This window comes from Mustelus asterias, unplaced genomic scaffold, assembly GCF_964213995.1.
Source record: "Mustelus asterias unplaced genomic scaffold, sMusAst1.hap1.1 HAP1_SCAFFOLD_1228, whole genome shotgun sequence".
Taxonomy (NCBI): Eukaryota; Metazoa; Chordata; class Chondrichthyes; order Carcharhiniformes; family Triakidae; genus Mustelus; species Mustelus asterias.
In genome coordinates this window covers 34,844-51,466 of record NW_027591173.1, presented here as the reverse complement: position 1 = coordinate 51,466, position 16,623 = coordinate 34,844, and the positions used below count along the sequence as shown (strand labels likewise).

The window sequence follows — 16,623 nt, the reverse complement described above, 5'->3', positions numbered from 1 at the left end:
TCACCTCTCATCCTTCGCCTCTCCAAGGAGAAAAGACCTAGCTCTCTCAACCTATCCTCAAAAGGCATACCACTTAATCCTGGCAACATCCTCGTAAATCTCCTCTGCACCCGTTCTATGGCTTCCACATCCTTTCTGTAATGAGGCGACCAGAACTGGGCACAGTACTCCAGTTGGGGTCTGACCAGGATCCTATACAGCTGCAGCATTATCTCCCGATTTCTAAACTCAATTCCTCTATTGATGAAGGCCAGTATTCCATACGCCTTCTTAACCACAGCCTCTACCTGTGACGCTGCTTTGAGCGTCCTATGAACCCGGACCCCAAGATCCCTCTGTTCTTCCACACTGCCAAGCGTCTTACCCTTAATATTATATTCTTCCATCCTATTCGACCGACCAAAATGACCCACCACTCACTTATCTGGGTTGAAGTCCATCTGCCATTTCTCTGCCCAGTCTTGCATCTTATCTATGTCTCGTTGCAACTGTTGACATCCCTCTACACTATCCACAACACCTCCAACTTTTGTGTCATCAGCAAACTTGCCAACCCATTCTTCCACTTCCTCATCCAGGTCATTTATAAAAATCACAAAGAGCAAGGGTCCCAGAACAGATCCCTGGGGCACCCCACTGGTGACCGACCTCCACTCTGAAAAAGACCCATCTAGAACCACCCTTTGCCTTCTGTGAGCAAGCCAGTTCTGAATACACAAAGCAACATCCCCTTGTATCCCTTGCCCCTTCACTTTCTCCATAAGCCTTGCATGGGGCACCTTATCAAACACCTTACTGAAATCCATATAAACCACATTTACCGCTCTTCCGCCGTCTAAGTGTCTAGTCACATCTTAAAAAAACTCAATCAGACTCGTAAGGGATGATCTGCCTCGGACAAAGCCGTGCTGGCTACTTCTGATCATACTATTCCTTTCCAAATGTTCATAAATCCTGCCTCTCAGGATCTTCTCCATCAACTTACCTACCACTGAGGTTAGACTCACTGGTCTATAATTTCCTGGGCAATTTCTTCTCCCTTTCTTGAATAACGGAACCACATCCGCCATCCTCCAATCCACCGGAACCTCTCCCGTCTCCATTGATGACGCAAAGATCATCGCCAGAGGATCAGCAATCTCTTCCTCACCTCCCACAGTAACCTGGGGTACATCCCATCCGGTCCCGGCGATTTATCTAACTTAAGTGAGTTAGAGACATTAAATAGATGCAACACAGTGTGTTCAATATAAAAATAGTAACATGAAACTGATTTATTTGACCTTTATCCACAATATTAGCCCAAACAACTGGCTGGAATGTATTGACATCATCCAATAGACCCCAACGAACATAATCCTGGATGTCATTGACAGCAAAATTCAATCATTGTCGTTGTTTGTGAGCTTGTTGGTGTCTCATCAGTACAGAAAAATAAGCAAATCCCTTCCCACATTCAGCACATGTGAACGGCCTCTCCCCAGTGTGAACTCGCTGGTGTGTCAGCAGGTTCGATGACTGAGTGAAACCCTTCCCACACACAGAGCAGGTGAACGGTCTCTCCCCAGTGTGCACGTGCTGGTGCATCAGAAGTTTGGATGAGGAAGGGAAACCCTTCCCACACTCAGAGCAGATGAATGGTCTCCCCCCAGTTTGAACACACTGGTGTGTCAGAAGGACGGATGACTGAGTAAACCCTTTGCTACACTCAGGGCAGGTGAACAGCCTCTCCCCAGTGTGAATTTGCTGGTGTACAGTGAGGTGAGACGATCGCTTGAATGCAGACCCACAGTGAGAGCATCTGAACGGTCTCTCATCAGTGTGAACAAGTTGATGCTGCATCAAGTCCTGGGAACTTTTAAAGTGTTTTCCACAGTCTGGACATGTAAAAGGTCTCTCATCAGTGTGAACTCGCTGGTGTGTCAGCAGTTTGTATTGCTGAGTAAATCCTTTCCCACACAAGGAACAGGTGAATGGCCTCTCATTGCTGTGAACACGTTGATGGCGCACCTGTTCCCCAGAACATTTGTAACACTTCCCACAGTCTGAGCATTTAATTGGTCTCTCCTCAGTGTGAACTCGCTGGTGATTCAACAGGGAAGATGACTGAATGAATCCCTTCCCACACACAGAACAGGTGAACGGCCTTTCCCCAGTGTGAAGTCGCTGATGTGTCAGAAGGTAGGATTGACGAGTGAATCCCTTCCCACATTTGAAGCACGTGAACGGTTTCTCCCCAGTGTGACTGAGCCAATGACTTTCCAGGTCAGACGGGGATTTGAATCCCTTCCCACAATCCCTGCATTTCCACGGTTTCTTCCTGGATTGACTGCATTTGTGTTTCAACAGGTCAGATGATTGGCTGAAGCCTCGTCCACACACAGAACACGTGTATGGATTTTCCCCACTGTGAACGGTGCTTGTTCCTTCCATGTTCAAAATCAAATGATATTCAGGTTACGATACATTGGAAAACTCCACCAGGTTGTGATGTGATGTTTCGTTTCAATTTCCCGACTGCAAATCCTGCTCTTCTAAAACCCTGTATAACTGTTTCAAAACAGAAAAAAAGGGAGTGAGAGAGAACTCATAAAAACACAGGCAGTTTGTGAAATTGAACTGAATTAATCTGGTCATTTGTACGTCCGTCACTGGGAAAAAGTGACAATGAAAACTGCTGGATTGTTGTAAAAATGCAACTTATTCACTGATATCCTTCGGAGAAGGGAACCTGCCACACGGTCTGGGTCTACAGAAGACTGTCCCCACTAATTTCAAAACTGTTCCTGAACACCAAGGTCTGGGTCATTTGTGAACATTAGGAAGAGCAGGGTGTTAACACCAGCTCCTGAGAACTCCCAAACATCCATTAACCAATATTTCATTAGTTTCCTGTCCCGTGGACAATTTTGTGTCAATGTTGTTACTGTCCCTTTCATTCCACGAGTCATAACTTTGTTCCTAAGTCTGTTGTGCAGCAATTTACCTAATGCCTTTTGGAAGTCCATGTTCACCATATTAATAGCATTATCCTCAACACTGGTGTCTGTAACCTCATCAAAAAACAGGTTAAGCAGGTTAGTTCCCTTCACAAATCCATGCTGGCTTTCCTTATTAACCCACATTTACTCAGGTGACTATTAAATTTGTCCTCAATTATTGTTTCAGGAATTTTCCCTATCGCCAAGTCTAAACTGACTATAGTTTCTGGGATTATCTTCACACCAGTTATTGGCCACCCACCTCATCTGCACATCTTTAGACTGTGGGAGGAAATATGGGGGAGGACATGCAAACTCCACACAATCACCCGAGGCTGGAATCGAACCTGGGTCTCTGGCGTTGTGTTGCAGTAATGCTTAACCACTGTGCCACCCCAGAAATCTGAAATCGTTCCCAACAGACAGAGCAGACAAACCTTTGACCTTTCACATTCAAAAGCTGATGATATTCAGATTCTAAAGAACGGGATGGCTGCCAGATGTGATGTGATCTTCGGTTTGAATTTTCCAATTGTCGTATTCTGTAAATCAAGATTACAAAACAAAAATCACTGTTAATCCAGGACAGAAATTTAGAAGAGATAAATATTTCTCTTGGGTTGAGTTTTCTGTGTGTAAATCCTCCCCTTCTAACTCCCTGTAAAAGGAGTTTCCAAAGTCCATCCCTGTCAGTCCCGGAGAGAAATTCACAACATTCTCTCCTCCTGCTGACAGGAAGCAGCGAGCATGCGCACTCCTGCACATCGCCCCAAAGATGGTGGCCGTTAACCCGGGTTTGTTACCGAGCGAAGCGGCGCGGAGCAGCTGTTGCCGCAGAGATACAAATTCGGGACCGTTAGCACCTTATGCTGCTTTCAGGTCCATTACAAGTGCTTATGAAGCTTCTCCATCCACCCGCCAACTCTATCTCTCCGGCCACGCCGCAAACTCACCGTCTGTGAATCGGTCAAAGCTAATCCACACTGCGCATGTACTCCATACTGTGATTGACGGCGGCTCCGGACCAATAGGAAGAGGGGGCGGGGCTGGAGGACTGAGCGGGAGCGGCTGGTCCTCCAACCAATCGGAGTGAATGAGGGGCGGGGCTGACTCCGGATCGCTCTCATTGGCTGAAACTCTGCATCATTGTGAAAGCTGCTTTGTGTCAAACTCCAGGAGAAAACTGGACCTTTCTGTTTGTGGCTTCAAACAGATGGAGCCCTGTGGGTGCGGAGCAAACAGATGGAGCCCTGTGGGTGCGGAGCAAACAGATGGAGCCCTGTGGGTGCGGAGCAAACAGATGGAGCCCTGTGGGTGCGGAGCAAACAGATGGAGCCCTGTGGGTGCGGAGCAAACAGATGGAGCCCTGTGGGTGCGGAGCAAACAGATGGAGCCCTGTGGGTGCGGAGCAAACAGATGGAGCCCTGTGGGTGTGGAGCAAACAGATGGAGCCCTGTGGGTGCGAAGCAAACAGATGGAGCCCTGTGGGTGCGGAGCAAACAGATGGAGCCCTGTGGGTGTGGAGCAAACAGATGGAGCCCTGTGGGTGCGAAGCAAACAGATGGAGCCCTGTGGGTGCGGAGCAAACAGATGGAGCCCTGTGGGTGTGGAGCAAACAGATGGAGCCCTGTGGGTGCGGAGCAAACACATCAACATTTACCACTGAGATGGGTTCATTCAGCACAGACAGCAGGGATTAATTCAAGAATTAAGCGCAGTAATTATTTATCTTTGAACTCATCCCTTGGAGAACAGAATTTCAATTTGAACGTACAATTTGATTTATTATTGTCACATGTATTAGTACAGTAAGAAGTCTCACAACACCAGGTTAAAGTCCAACAGGTTTATTTGGTAGCACAAGCCACAAGCTTTCGGAGCGCTGCTCCTTCATCAGGTGAGTGGGAGTTCTGTTCACAAACAGGGCATTTACAGACACAAACTCAATTTACAAAATAATGGTTGGAATGCGAGTCTTTAAGGTAATCAAGTCTTAAAGGTACAGACAATGTGAGTGGAGAGGGGGTCAAGCACAGGTTAAAGAGATGCGTATTGTATGCAGGCTGTAAATTTTGTAAATTGATTTTGTGTCTTTATATGCCCTGTTTGTGAACAGAACTCCCACTGACCTGATGAAAGAGCAGTGCTCCGAAAGCTAGTGGCTTGTGCGACCAAATAAACCTGTTGGACTTTAACCTGGGGTTGTGAGACTTCTTACTGCGTGGAGCAAACAGCTCAATATTTGTCACTGAGATATGGGAACATCAAACAATTCACAAACAGTGTCTCGTCACTGGACGCATGTGAGGTCCCAGAGGATTGGAGGATAGCTAATGTGGTCCCGTTATTTAAGAAGGGTAGGAAGGATAACCCGGGTAATTATAGACCGGTGAGCTTAACGTCCGTGGTGGGGAGGTTGTTGGAGAAGATTCTTAGAGATAGGATGTATGCGCATTTAGAAAGGAATAAACTCATTACCGATAGTCAGCATGATTTTGTGAGAGGGAGGTCATGCCTCACTAGCCTGGTGGAGTTATTTGAAGAAGTGACCAGAATGGTTGTCGAGGGAAGGGCCGTGGATGTCGTCTATATGGACTTTAGTAAAGCGTTTGACAAAGTCCCTCATGGTAGGCTGGTGAAAAAGGTTGGATCTCATGGGATAAAGAGGGAGGTGGCTAGATGGGTGGAGAACTGGCTTGGTCACAGAAGACAGAGGGTGGTAGTGGAAGGGTCTTTTTCCGGCTGGAGGCCTGTGACTAGTGGTGTTCCGCAGGGCTCTGTATTGGGACCTCTGCTGTTTGTGATTTATATAAACGATCTGGAAGAAGGTGTAACTGGGGTGATCAGTAAGTTTGCGGACGACACAAAATTGGCAGGACTTGCAGATAGTGAGGAGCATTGTCAGAAGCTACAGAAGGATATAGATAGGCTGCAAATTTGGGCAAAGAAATGGCAGATGGCGTTCAATTCTGATAAATGCGAAGTGATGCATTTTGGTAGAAATAATGTAGGGAGGAGCTATACGATAAATGGCAGAACCATAAAGGGTGTAGATACGCAGAGGGACCTGGGTGTGCAAGTCCACAGATCCTTGAAGGTGACGTCACAGGTGGAAAAGGTGGTGAAGAAGGCATATGGCATGCTTGCCTTTATAGGACGGGGCATAGAGTATAAAAGTTGGGGTCTGATGTTGCAGATGTATAGAACGTTGGTTCGGCCGCATTTGGAGTACTGCGTCCAGTTCTGGTCGCCACACTACCAGAAGGACGTGGAGGCTTTGGAGAGAGTACAGAGGAGGTTTACCAGGATGTTGCCTGGTATGGAGGGGCTTAGTTATGAGGAGAGATTGGGTAAACTGGGGTTGTTCTCCCTGGAAAGACGGAGGATGAGGGGAGACTTAATAGAGGTGTATAAAATTATGAAAGGCATAGATAGGGTGAACGGTGGGAAGCTTTTCCCCAGGTCGGTGGTGACGTTCACGAGGGGTCATAGGTTCAAGGTGAAGGGGGGGAGGTTTAACACAGATATCAGAAGGATATATTTTACACAGAGGGTGGTGGGGTCCTGGAATGCGCTGCCAGGCAAGGTGGTGGAGGCGGACACACTGGGAACATTTAAGACTTATCTAGAGAGCCATATGAACGGAGTGGGAATGGAGGGATACAAAAGAATGGTCTAGTTGGACCAGGGAGCGGCACGGGCTTGGAGGGCCGAAGGGCCTGTTCCTGTGCTGTATTGTTCTTCGTTCTTTGTTTAATTCAAGAGGTAAATTAAAGGAATAACCGTGCCGACAGGTTAAAAAGGGAGAGAGTCCCTGGTTTCAATTAATGAACTGACAGGAGGTTTTGGACAGGTTAGAGAGAAGCTTATATTGTCATCAAAGAACAAAGAACAATACAGCACAGGAACAGGCCCTTTGGCCCTCTAAGCCTGCGCTGCTCATGTGCCCACTAGACCATTCTTTTGTATCCCTCTATTCCCAGTCTGTTCATGTGGTTATCTAGATGAGTCTTAAACAATCCCAGCGTGTCCGCCTCAATCACCTTGCTTGGCAGTGCATTCCAGGCCCCCACCACCCTCTGTGTAAAATACGTCCCCCTGACATCTGTGTTTAACCTTGCCCCCCTCACCTTGAACCCGTGACCCCTTGTGTTCGTCACCTCCGACCTGGGAAAAAGCTTCCCACTGTTCACTCTATCTATGCCCTTCATAATTTTATACACAATTTTATATCATTCAGGAACGACTGATTTCAAAGACAATCTCTTTAGGTGGGGTGGGGGGGGGGGGGGAGCGAGAAGGGGGGGGGAGGGAGAAGGGGGTGGAGGGAGAAGGGCGTGTATGAATTCAAAGTGGCTAAAAGATGCAAGGTTTCTACATTGGACAATCACATTAAAATCCAACAGATGCGGGTGTGAAATGGTGTTAGCTGGGAAGAGCATGATCAGTTTATTGCACCAGGAAGCCTTAAAATCAGATTATTTGTGTTTCACAACTGATTTTGGACGGCACGGTGGCACAGTAGTTAGCACTGCTGCCTCACAGCACCAGGGACATGGGTTCAATTCTTGACTTGGGTCACTATCTATGTGGAGTCTGCACATTCTCCCTGTGCCTGTGTGGGTTTTCTCTGGATGTTCTGGTTTTCTTGTGCTGGTTAGGGCATTGGCTATGCTAAATTCTCCTTCAGTGTACCCGAATAGGTGCTGGAGTGTGGCGACTGGGGAATTTTCACTGTAACTTCATTGCAGTGTTAATGTAAGCCTACTTGTGACACTAATAAAAAAGAACTTTAAAACTAATATTCCTGCTAGATAGTCACATGAGAAAGTCTGTTATCTATCACCTCAAGTGCACAAAACAGAGAAAGATCCCAAATGTAAGAAACTGTCCAATCATTTGTAAATATATTTTATATGTTGACATTCTAACAGTCAGCTTCCATCACATTGAAGTCAATGGAAGGGGAGAAATGGTTAAAGGTTCCATATAGAAATGTAACTTGATGTGTTGAAGATTATGAGGGGCATGGACAGGGTGCAGAGGGAGCAACTGTTCCCCTTAGTTGAACAGTCAGTTACAAGGGGACACAAGATAAAAGTGGGGGGTTGGAGGTTTAGGGGGGATTTGAGGAAAAACTTTACCCAGAGGGTGGTGACAGTCTGGAATGCACTGCCTGAGAGGGGGTGGAGGCGGGATGCCTCACATCCTTCAAAAAGTACCTGCATGAGTACCTGGCACGCCATAACATTCATAACATGGGCCAAGTGCTGGCAAGTGGGATTAGGTGGGCAGGTCAGGGCCTTTCATGCATCAGTGCAGACTCGATGGGCCAAAGGGCATCTTCTGCACTGTAGTAATCTGTGATTCTGTTACCATGACCTTACATTGGTAGATTCACAAATGTTACACTAACATTTTGAAACTTAAACCTGCCATTTTACTCAGTCAGGAACAGATCCCAATTTTACACCAATCTCTGATTTGACAGCCCGTTTCCATTATTCACTGTTGTTCTTCCTGACTCTAAAACACATTGTAAAGGAGTTTCTGTTCCGTGTCCAGGAGCTCAGAGTCATGGAAGAGAGCGGCTGGACACATTTCTCACGCACCTCAGGATTAACCCACATGGAGATTTTGCTGTCAGTGAAGAGAGGTGAGATAAAGATAAAGTGGAGGGTGAGCCCACTTGTGCTTCAGCCGGGGGGGTGGGGGGGGGGGGGGGGGGGGGAAGGGGGAGGGGGGGTGGAATGAACAAATGAATCACTTCCCACAGTCCCCACATTTCCATGGTTTCCCCCAGCTTGACTGTGCTTTTATCTTGTGTCCCCTCATAACTGACTCTTCAACTAAGAGGAACAGCTGCTCCCAGTGCACCCTGTCCATGCCCTTCTTTCTTCAGCCAGAGAGTGGTGAATCTGTGGAACTCTTTAGCGCAGAAGGCTGTGGAGGCCGGGTCATTGAGTGTCTTTAGAACAGAGATAGATAGGTTCTTGATTAATTAGGGGATCAGGGGTTATGGGGAAAAGGCAGGCGAATGAGGATGAGAAAAGTTTCAACCATGATTGAATGGCAGAGCAGAATCGATGGGCTGAGTGGCCTAATGCTCCGATGTCTTATGGTTTTCTAGAAAGACCAAAGTGCTGTTTGTCCCTCTCAGTGTGACCCTGAAGGACTGTGTCCAGGTTGAAGTTCTCTTCCTGCCATATGATCCTCCCCTAGATTACCCTTTCTGAGTTCCAATCAAGTGATGTTAAACACTCAGGTGGGAAAGACAAAAATATACAATAGGTTTAAACAAAGCTCAGTTACTTGACAGTCTCCATTCCAGTTATAGGGACTGTCAGAATGAACATGGTTCAGTCCTGGATGTGATTAACAGCAGCAATTACAGCAGAATCCCTGACTAAGTGACAAAGAAGCTCCATGAGTCCTCATACTTGCTGTTGAGGTGACGATGGAGGAGACAGTGGAGGAGGGGAGCTCTTCAAAAGGAACTAACCTGTGTCAGAGAAATTATAAACATTCATCAAACCGTATTTCACACATCGCCGGTTTATTTGACTTTTAACCCACAACATAAGCTCTACAACTGGGCTGGGGCTGATTAACATCAGCAGAAACAGGTGCCAATGAGAACGGTTCAGTCCTGCGTGTGATTAACAGCAAATCCAGTCACTCATGAACTTGCTGGTGTTTCAGCAGCTGAGATAATGGAGTAAATTCCTTCCCACACACAGAGCAGGTTAACGGTCTCTCCCCAGTGTGAACCTCGCTGGGTGTTTCAGCAGGATAGATGACTGAGTGAATCCCTTCCCACACTCAGAACAGATAAACAGCCTCTCCCCATTGTGAATTCGCTGGTGTTTCAGCAGGTTGGATGAATCAGTGAATCTTTTTCTACACTCAGAGCAGGTAGGTAAAAGCTCTCTCCCCAGTGTGAACTCGCTGGTGATTCAGCAGGATAGATGAACGAGTGAATTCCTTCCCACACTCAGGGCATGTGAATGACCTCTCCCCTGTGTGAACACACTGGTGTGTCAACAAGATGGATGAGGTAGTAAATCCCTTCGCACACTTATGGCAGGAAGAAGGCCTCTCCCCAGTGTGAGCCCACTTGTGTTTCAGCAGGTGTTTCGGGGGGGAATGAACAAATGAATCCCTTCCCACAGTCCCCACATTTCCATGGTTTCCCCCAGCTTGACTGTGCTGGTGTCTTGACAGGCCAGGTGATGGGCTGGATCCTTGTCCACTCACAGAACACGTGTATGGTTTCTCCCCACTGTTAACCGTGCTTTCCCCTTCCATGTTCAACTTACAATAATATTCGGATTACAATTATTTAGGTGATAGCGTCAGATGCTGCTGCGATGTTTTGTTTGAGTTTTTTGCCTTCCACCACTGAGCTTCTGAAGTCCTGTGAAAAAAATGTCCAAAGTTAAAGATTGATCAAAGACAAATATTTTTCTTAGTTTAGGTTTACGATGTGTAAATCCTCCCCCTCTAAGTCCATTTGAAAGGAGTTTCCAAAATCCATCACAGCGAGTCCAGGATAGAAACATTCCCTCACAGGGACAGTGATGATAGTTAACTGAAAAACGTAAGAACTAGGAACAGGAGTCGGCAATTCAGCCCCTCAAGCCTGCTCCACCATTCAATCTGATCATGGCTGATCTCACCTCTGTCTCAATTCCACTTGGGAAGGTCCACCTGATGTTCCAGATAGATTGGAAGAAACAGATTTTATAATAACTAATTGGAAATGAGGGAAGGAAGCACAATAACTGTTACCAGGGAGATCAGTGTAAGCTGTACAAATAGAAAAGGTCAGATAACTGGATGGAGAATAAACGCTGTGTTTGATTTTATTCAACAGGGACAAAATGTGGATGGTCACCGTGTTCCTGGACTGTGTCCAGCCTGAAGTTCCGTTCCTGCCGTACGATCCTCCCCCAGATTGTCCTTTTTGAGCCCCAGACAGGTGATGTTAAACACTTGGGTGGGAAAGATAAAAATCTAAAACAATAGGTTCAAAACAAAGCTGGTTTATTGGACATATAACCAGAATATAAAACTTCAGTTAAATTATTTTCAGCAGAAGGAAACACTAACTGTCAGAATGAACATGGTTCAGTTCTGGATGTGATTAACAGCAGAATCTAATCCCTGCAGTCATTTGTGAAGCCGCTGGTGTCTCACCAGATGGGGTGACTGAGTGAATCCCTTCCCACACATGGAGCAGTTAAACAACTTCTCCCCAGTGTGAACTCGCTGGTGTCTCAACAGGTGGGATGAATGGATGAATGCTTTCCCACACTCAGAGCAGGTGAACGGCTTTTCCCCAGTGTGAACTCGCTGGTGTGCCAGCAGGTGGGCTGACTGACTGAATCTCTTCCCACAGTCAGAGCAGGTGAATGGCCTCTCTCCAGTGTGAACTCGCTGGTGTATCCTGAGATCGGATGATTGAATGAATGCCTTCTCACACGTGGAGCAGGTGAATGGTCTTTCCTCATTGTGAGTGGTTTGGTGTCTCAGAAGGTCGGATGACCGAGTGAATCCCTTCCCGCACATGGAGCAGAGGAACGGTCTCTCCCCAGTGTGAGTGTGTCGATGATATTCCAGCCGAGATTGGTATTTGAATCCCTTCCCACAGTCCCCACATTTCCATGGTTTCTCCATGGTGCCAGTGTCATTGTCTCTCTCCAGGTTGGATGATCAGTTGAAGCCTCAACCACACATAAACCACGTGTACAGTTTCTCCTCGCTGCGAATGGTGTGATGTTTTTTTCAGGCTGTGTAATTGGTTAAAGCTCTTTCCACAGTCAGTTCACTGGAACACTCTCACTCGGGTGTGTGTGTGTCTCGGTGCTTTTCCAGTCACACTGATGTTTGAACAGAAAAGCATTTTTCCTTCCACATTGAACAGCCGATGATATTCAGGTCCTGATGAATTGTGTCACTCTGAAGATCTTAAAAATTATTTTTTTTCCTATCTGTAAATCCTCCTCTTCGAACATCCTGTGGAAACAGTTTATATGGAATTACACAGAATATACATAACAGAAACTGGCCATTTGGCCCAGTCAGTCTCTGCTGTTGTTGATACTCCACAAGCATCTCCTTCCATTCCACCTCCCTCAGCTCAGTCTTTCACTTTCTCATTCTATTCTTTTCCCTCTTATCCACTCATTTTGTTTCATTTTGAAAGGTTTTTTGCCACAACTATTTCCTGTAGTAGCGAGTTCCACATTGTAGCTGCTCTGATCAACACATTTCTCCTTATTTCCCCTATTGGATTTGTCTGTGACTATCTTACATTTCTGGCCCCTCATTTTGGATGATTCTACTTATTTATTTACTAGTGTCACAAGTAGGCTTACATTAACACTGCAATTAAGTTACTGTGAAAATCCCCGCCTCGCCACACTCTAACCACGGTTCGGATACACTGAGGGAGAAGTTAGCATGGCCAATGCACCTAACCAGCACGTCTTTTGGACTGTGGGAGGAAACCCACGGAGAATGTGCAGACTCCGAACAGGCAGTGCCCCAAGCTGGGAATTGAACCCAGGTCTCCGACGCTGTCAGGCAGCAGTGCTAACCACTGTGCCACCCATTCTCCCACACAAGGAAACATTCTATCCACATCTACAGTGTTCCCACATGGCAGACTGGGCAGAAACATCAAATCTCAAGAGATCCATGAGCAAGTTACATTTTGGATACAAAATTGCCTCAATAGCAGGAAATGCTAAAATGAGTATTTTTTGTGATGGAAGATGGTGACACAGTGGTAATATCACAGGACTAGTAATCCAAAGGCCCAGGCTAATATTCTGGGGACCCAGAAACCATCCGAAACCTCCATGGGCTGCTGTGGTTAGGGAAGACAGATTATCATCACCTTCTCAAAAGTATTCAGCAATGATAATAGATGCCAGTGACACCTGCATACTGTAGTAAATGAAAATGAAAAGAGCTGCAGCCTGTTTCCAGTAATTCAGTTTTATTAGTGTGCTAACATGACTAAAATATATGATCTAAGTCATACACGAGGTCATACAATTACTCACTGATAGGATTCACTTGGTCAGTTCCTATGTGATTGCAGGGGTTGGTTTCTGCAGTTCTTGCCACTGCTTTGTGAACTCTTGATTCTCCACCAATTCGCACTTTCCTTCTTTCTATGGAGGATCTGTGCACTTGGATTTTCATTTTATTTGGTTCCTAACTTCATTTATTTGCCTCGCCGCCCTAATCCCCACATCATAGCAGAAAAATTAATTTGGACAGTAGATGGTGGGTACTTTACCCAGAGTTCTCCGCGGCGGTGGATGTCCCCTATCCAGGGCAGTGCGCAAACGCAATAGCGCTCTGTATTCGGAGCATGCGCAGCAATGGCCAACGGAGTGTTTGTTGTTCGTCGTATCTCCAAACGGGTAAGAATATGGTGACCGAGAGGGAGTGATAGTGCCAACCGTGGAACGGGGAATGTTTCGAAACACGTGGTGAAAGCCTCAAACCCCAAATACTGACCTGAAGGTCCCGTGTCTGCAGCTCCGTGTCTGTTTCCCGGGACAAAGGCGTAGTTAACGGCCGCCATCTTGTTCCAACGGGGAATGGCGCGCATGCGTGCCCCCCTTGGTGACGCAATAGAGGGCGGGGCTTTAGTGTCTGTTTCCAATGAGGTCCCAGTTCCCGCAGAGTCACAGGAACCAATAGAAAGTTTCAACGTTTATTTATTAGTGTCGCAAGTAGGCTTACATTAACACTGCAATGAAGTTACTGTGAAAATCCCCCAGTTGCCACACTCCGGCGCTTGTTCAGGTACACTGAGGGAGAATTTAGCATGGCCAATACACCTAACCAGCACGTCTTTCGGATTGTGGGAGGAAACAGAAGCACCCGGAGGAAACCCACGCAGGCACGGGGAGAACGTGCAAACTCCACACAGACAGTGACCCAAGCTGGGAAAGCACCCGGGGTCCCTGGCGCTGTGAGGCAACAGTGCTAACCACTGTGCTGCCCAGAGGAGTTTGTGGATCATTAACGTTTAAAGTTTATTTATTAGTGCCGCAAGTAGGGTAAATTAACACGGCAATGAAGTTACTGTCACACACCGGCGCCTGTTCAGGTACACTGAGGGAAATCTAGGTGGCCCTTTTGGCAAGTGGTGTGCCACAGGAATCACTGCTGGGAACTGAACTGTTTACAATATATTGAAATGACTTTGATGAAGGAATTGCAGCAATGATTGCCAAATTTGATGATCACACAAGATAAACCATAGAAGCATTGAATCCGTACAGTGGAGAAGGAGGCCATTTGGCCCATAAGGTCTGCCCTGACTCTCCAAAAGAGCACCTTACCCAGGCCCACCACCAGCCCTATCCCTATAATGCCACACATTTCATCATGGTTAGACTACCTAACCTACATATCTTTGGACACTAAGCATGGCCAATCTACTATAAGCAGGAAAATAAGTCGTAAATATGACATAAGGAGACTACAAAAATATACACATAGGATAAGTGAGTGGGCAAAAAACTGGTAAATGGAGTAGAATTGGGCAACTGTAAAATGTCCACTTTGGCAGAAAGAATAAAAGATAAACTTATCTAAATGGTGAGAGATTGCAGAGCTCTGAGGTGCAGAGAGACCTTTGTGTCACAGTGCATGAATCACAGAAGGCCCTTATACAGGCAGGGCAAGTAATTAGGAAAGCTAATAGCATGTTACCATTTATTGTGAGGGAGTTGATTGCAAAAGTAACCAGGTTATGCTTCAGTTGTGCAGGGCATTGGTGAGACCACATTTAGAATATTGTGTACAGTATTGGTTACCTTATTAAAGGAAGGATGTCAATATGTTGGAAGCAGTTCAGAGAAGGTTTAACAGACTAATAGCAGCAATGGGTGTATTGTCTTGTAAGGAAAGGTTGAACAGACTTGGCTTGTATCCACTGGAGTTTAGAATACCAAGAGGAGACTTGACTAAACCATTATAAGATCCTGAGATGTCTTGTCAAGGTGGTTGTGAAGAGGCTGCTTCCTCCTGTGAGAGAACTTAGAATTAGGGGTCACTGTTTAAAAATAAGGAGTCGTCCGTTTAAACCAGAGGTCAGGAGAAATTCTTTCACTCAGAGGGTTGTGAGTCTTTGAAACTCTCTTTCTGAAAAAGTAGTGGAAGCAGAATCTTTGAATATTTTTAAGGCAGAGGTGAATAGATTCTTGGTAAGCAAGGGGGTGATAGATTATCAGAGGTAAGCATCTTGCAGATTTGAGGTTACTATCAAATCAGCCACAGTCTTAATAAATGGTGGAGGGGCTGAATGGCCCACTTCAGCTCCTTGTTCATGTGTTTGTAAAAAACATTCTGGTTTAGTTAAGAACATTCCCTTTCCTTTTGTGAGGACTTTGTTGCTGATTTTAGCTTATTTTAGTTTAATTGGATCACATATTTGGAAGAACAGAGGGTGGGAATGTTGCACAGAAACTAGATATTTCTGTTCTGAATTTCTATCCTGGACTGAGTGACACTGACACCGTCAATTCTTTTTACAGGGAGTTAGTAGGAGATGATCTGAAGACAGAAAAACATTTCTTTGCAATCAGTCAGAGTCACTGAATTAATCAAGAGCTAAATATCATCGACCTTTCACTGTGGAAGGAGAAATGTTTCTCTGTTCTGCCTGTGGGGAAAGAGTTCAAGCATCGGTGTGACTGGAAAAGCACCGAGACACACACACCCGAGTGAGTGTTCCAGTGAACTGACTGTGGAAAGAGCTTTAACCAGTTACACAGCCTGAAAGAAAATCATACCATTCCCAGCGGGGAGAAACCATACACGTATTCCATGTTTGGACGAGGCTTCAACTGATCATCCAATCTGGAGAGACACAAGGGTACCACACCATGGATAAACCATGGAAATGTGGGGACTGTGGGAAGGGATTCAGTTACCCATCCCAGCTGGAAACCCATCGACGTGCTCACACTGGAGAGAGACCGTTCATCTGCTCCACATGTGGGAAGGGATTCACAAAGTCATCCAGCCTAGGGTCACACCAGAGAGTTCACAGTGACAAGAGACCATATAAATGCTTTTACTATGGGGATTGCTTTAAAACCTCTCCGGATCTAATGAAACACCAGCTTGTTCACACTGACAAGAGACCATTCAGCTGTCCTCACTGTGAAAAGAGATTCAGACAATCATCTCATCTTATTCAACACCAGCGAGTTCACACTGGGGCAAGAATGTTCAGGTGCTGTGTGTGTGGGAAGCAGTTCACTCAATCATCCAATCTCCAGACACACCAACACACGCATAATGGGGAGAGGCCGTTCACCTGCTCAGAGTGTGGGAAGGGATTCAATCGGTCATCCAACCTGCTGAGACACCAGCGAGTTCATGTGTAACTGCAGGGGTTGAATGCTGTTGTTAATCCTTTTTTTATTTCTCCTGTAACTGGACAGGAGTTTGATGTTCTTCACAGGGCAGGTGGTGTGCTAGAACTGCAGCATGTGAGAGTTTGTGCAAACCTGGACAATCATACCTGTGGCGAGTGTCTGCAGCTGGCAGAATCTGTGCTCAGGGTTATTGAGCTGGAGTCTGAGCTGCTGTCATGGTGGGGCAT

General features: G+C 46.2%; 2 protein-coding genes across 3 annotated transcripts; both read right to left on the bottom strand.

Moving 5' to 3' along the window:
* Window positions 1–1,386: 1,386 nt before the first annotated feature.
* Window positions 1,387–2,433, bottom strand: LOC144488034 (uncharacterized). Its single transcript, XM_078206055.1, has one exon. It carries the CDS (start codon window positions 2,431–2,433, stop codon window positions 1,387–1,389), a length of 1,047 nt encoding a protein of 348 aa, XP_078062181.1.
* Window positions 2,434–11,012: 8,579 nt separating this feature from the next.
* Window positions 11,013–13,602, bottom strand: LOC144488032 (uncharacterized). Of its 2 annotated transcripts, none has more exons than XM_078206051.1 (2): window positions 13,518–13,602; window positions 11,013–11,999 (listed from the first exon to the last, which is right to left on the bottom strand). In XM_078206051.1, exon 2 carries the CDS (start codon window positions 11,658–11,660, stop codon window positions 11,154–11,156), a length of 507 nt encoding a protein of 168 aa, XP_078062177.1. In that variant the 5' UTR covers window positions 11,661–11,999; window positions 13,518–13,602; the 3' UTR covers window positions 11,013–11,153. The 2 variants fall into 2 exon arrangements, with proteins under 2 accessions (XP_078062177.1, XP_078062179.1); XM_078206053.1 differs by lacking the exon at window positions 13,518–13,602 and adding an exon at window positions 13,294–13,322 and having other exon boundaries at window positions 11,019–11,999.
* Window positions 13,603–16,623: the final 3,021 nt, after the last annotated feature.

Coding starts and splice junctions, on each gene's coding strand:
- LOC144488034 (XM_078206055.1), bottom strand. CDS start 2,433: ATGGAAGGAACAAGCACCGTTCACAGTGGGGAAAATCCATACACGTGT.
- LOC144488032 (XM_078206051.1), bottom strand. CDS start 11,660: ATGGAGAAACCATGGAAATGTGGGGACTGTGGGAAGGGATTCAAATAC.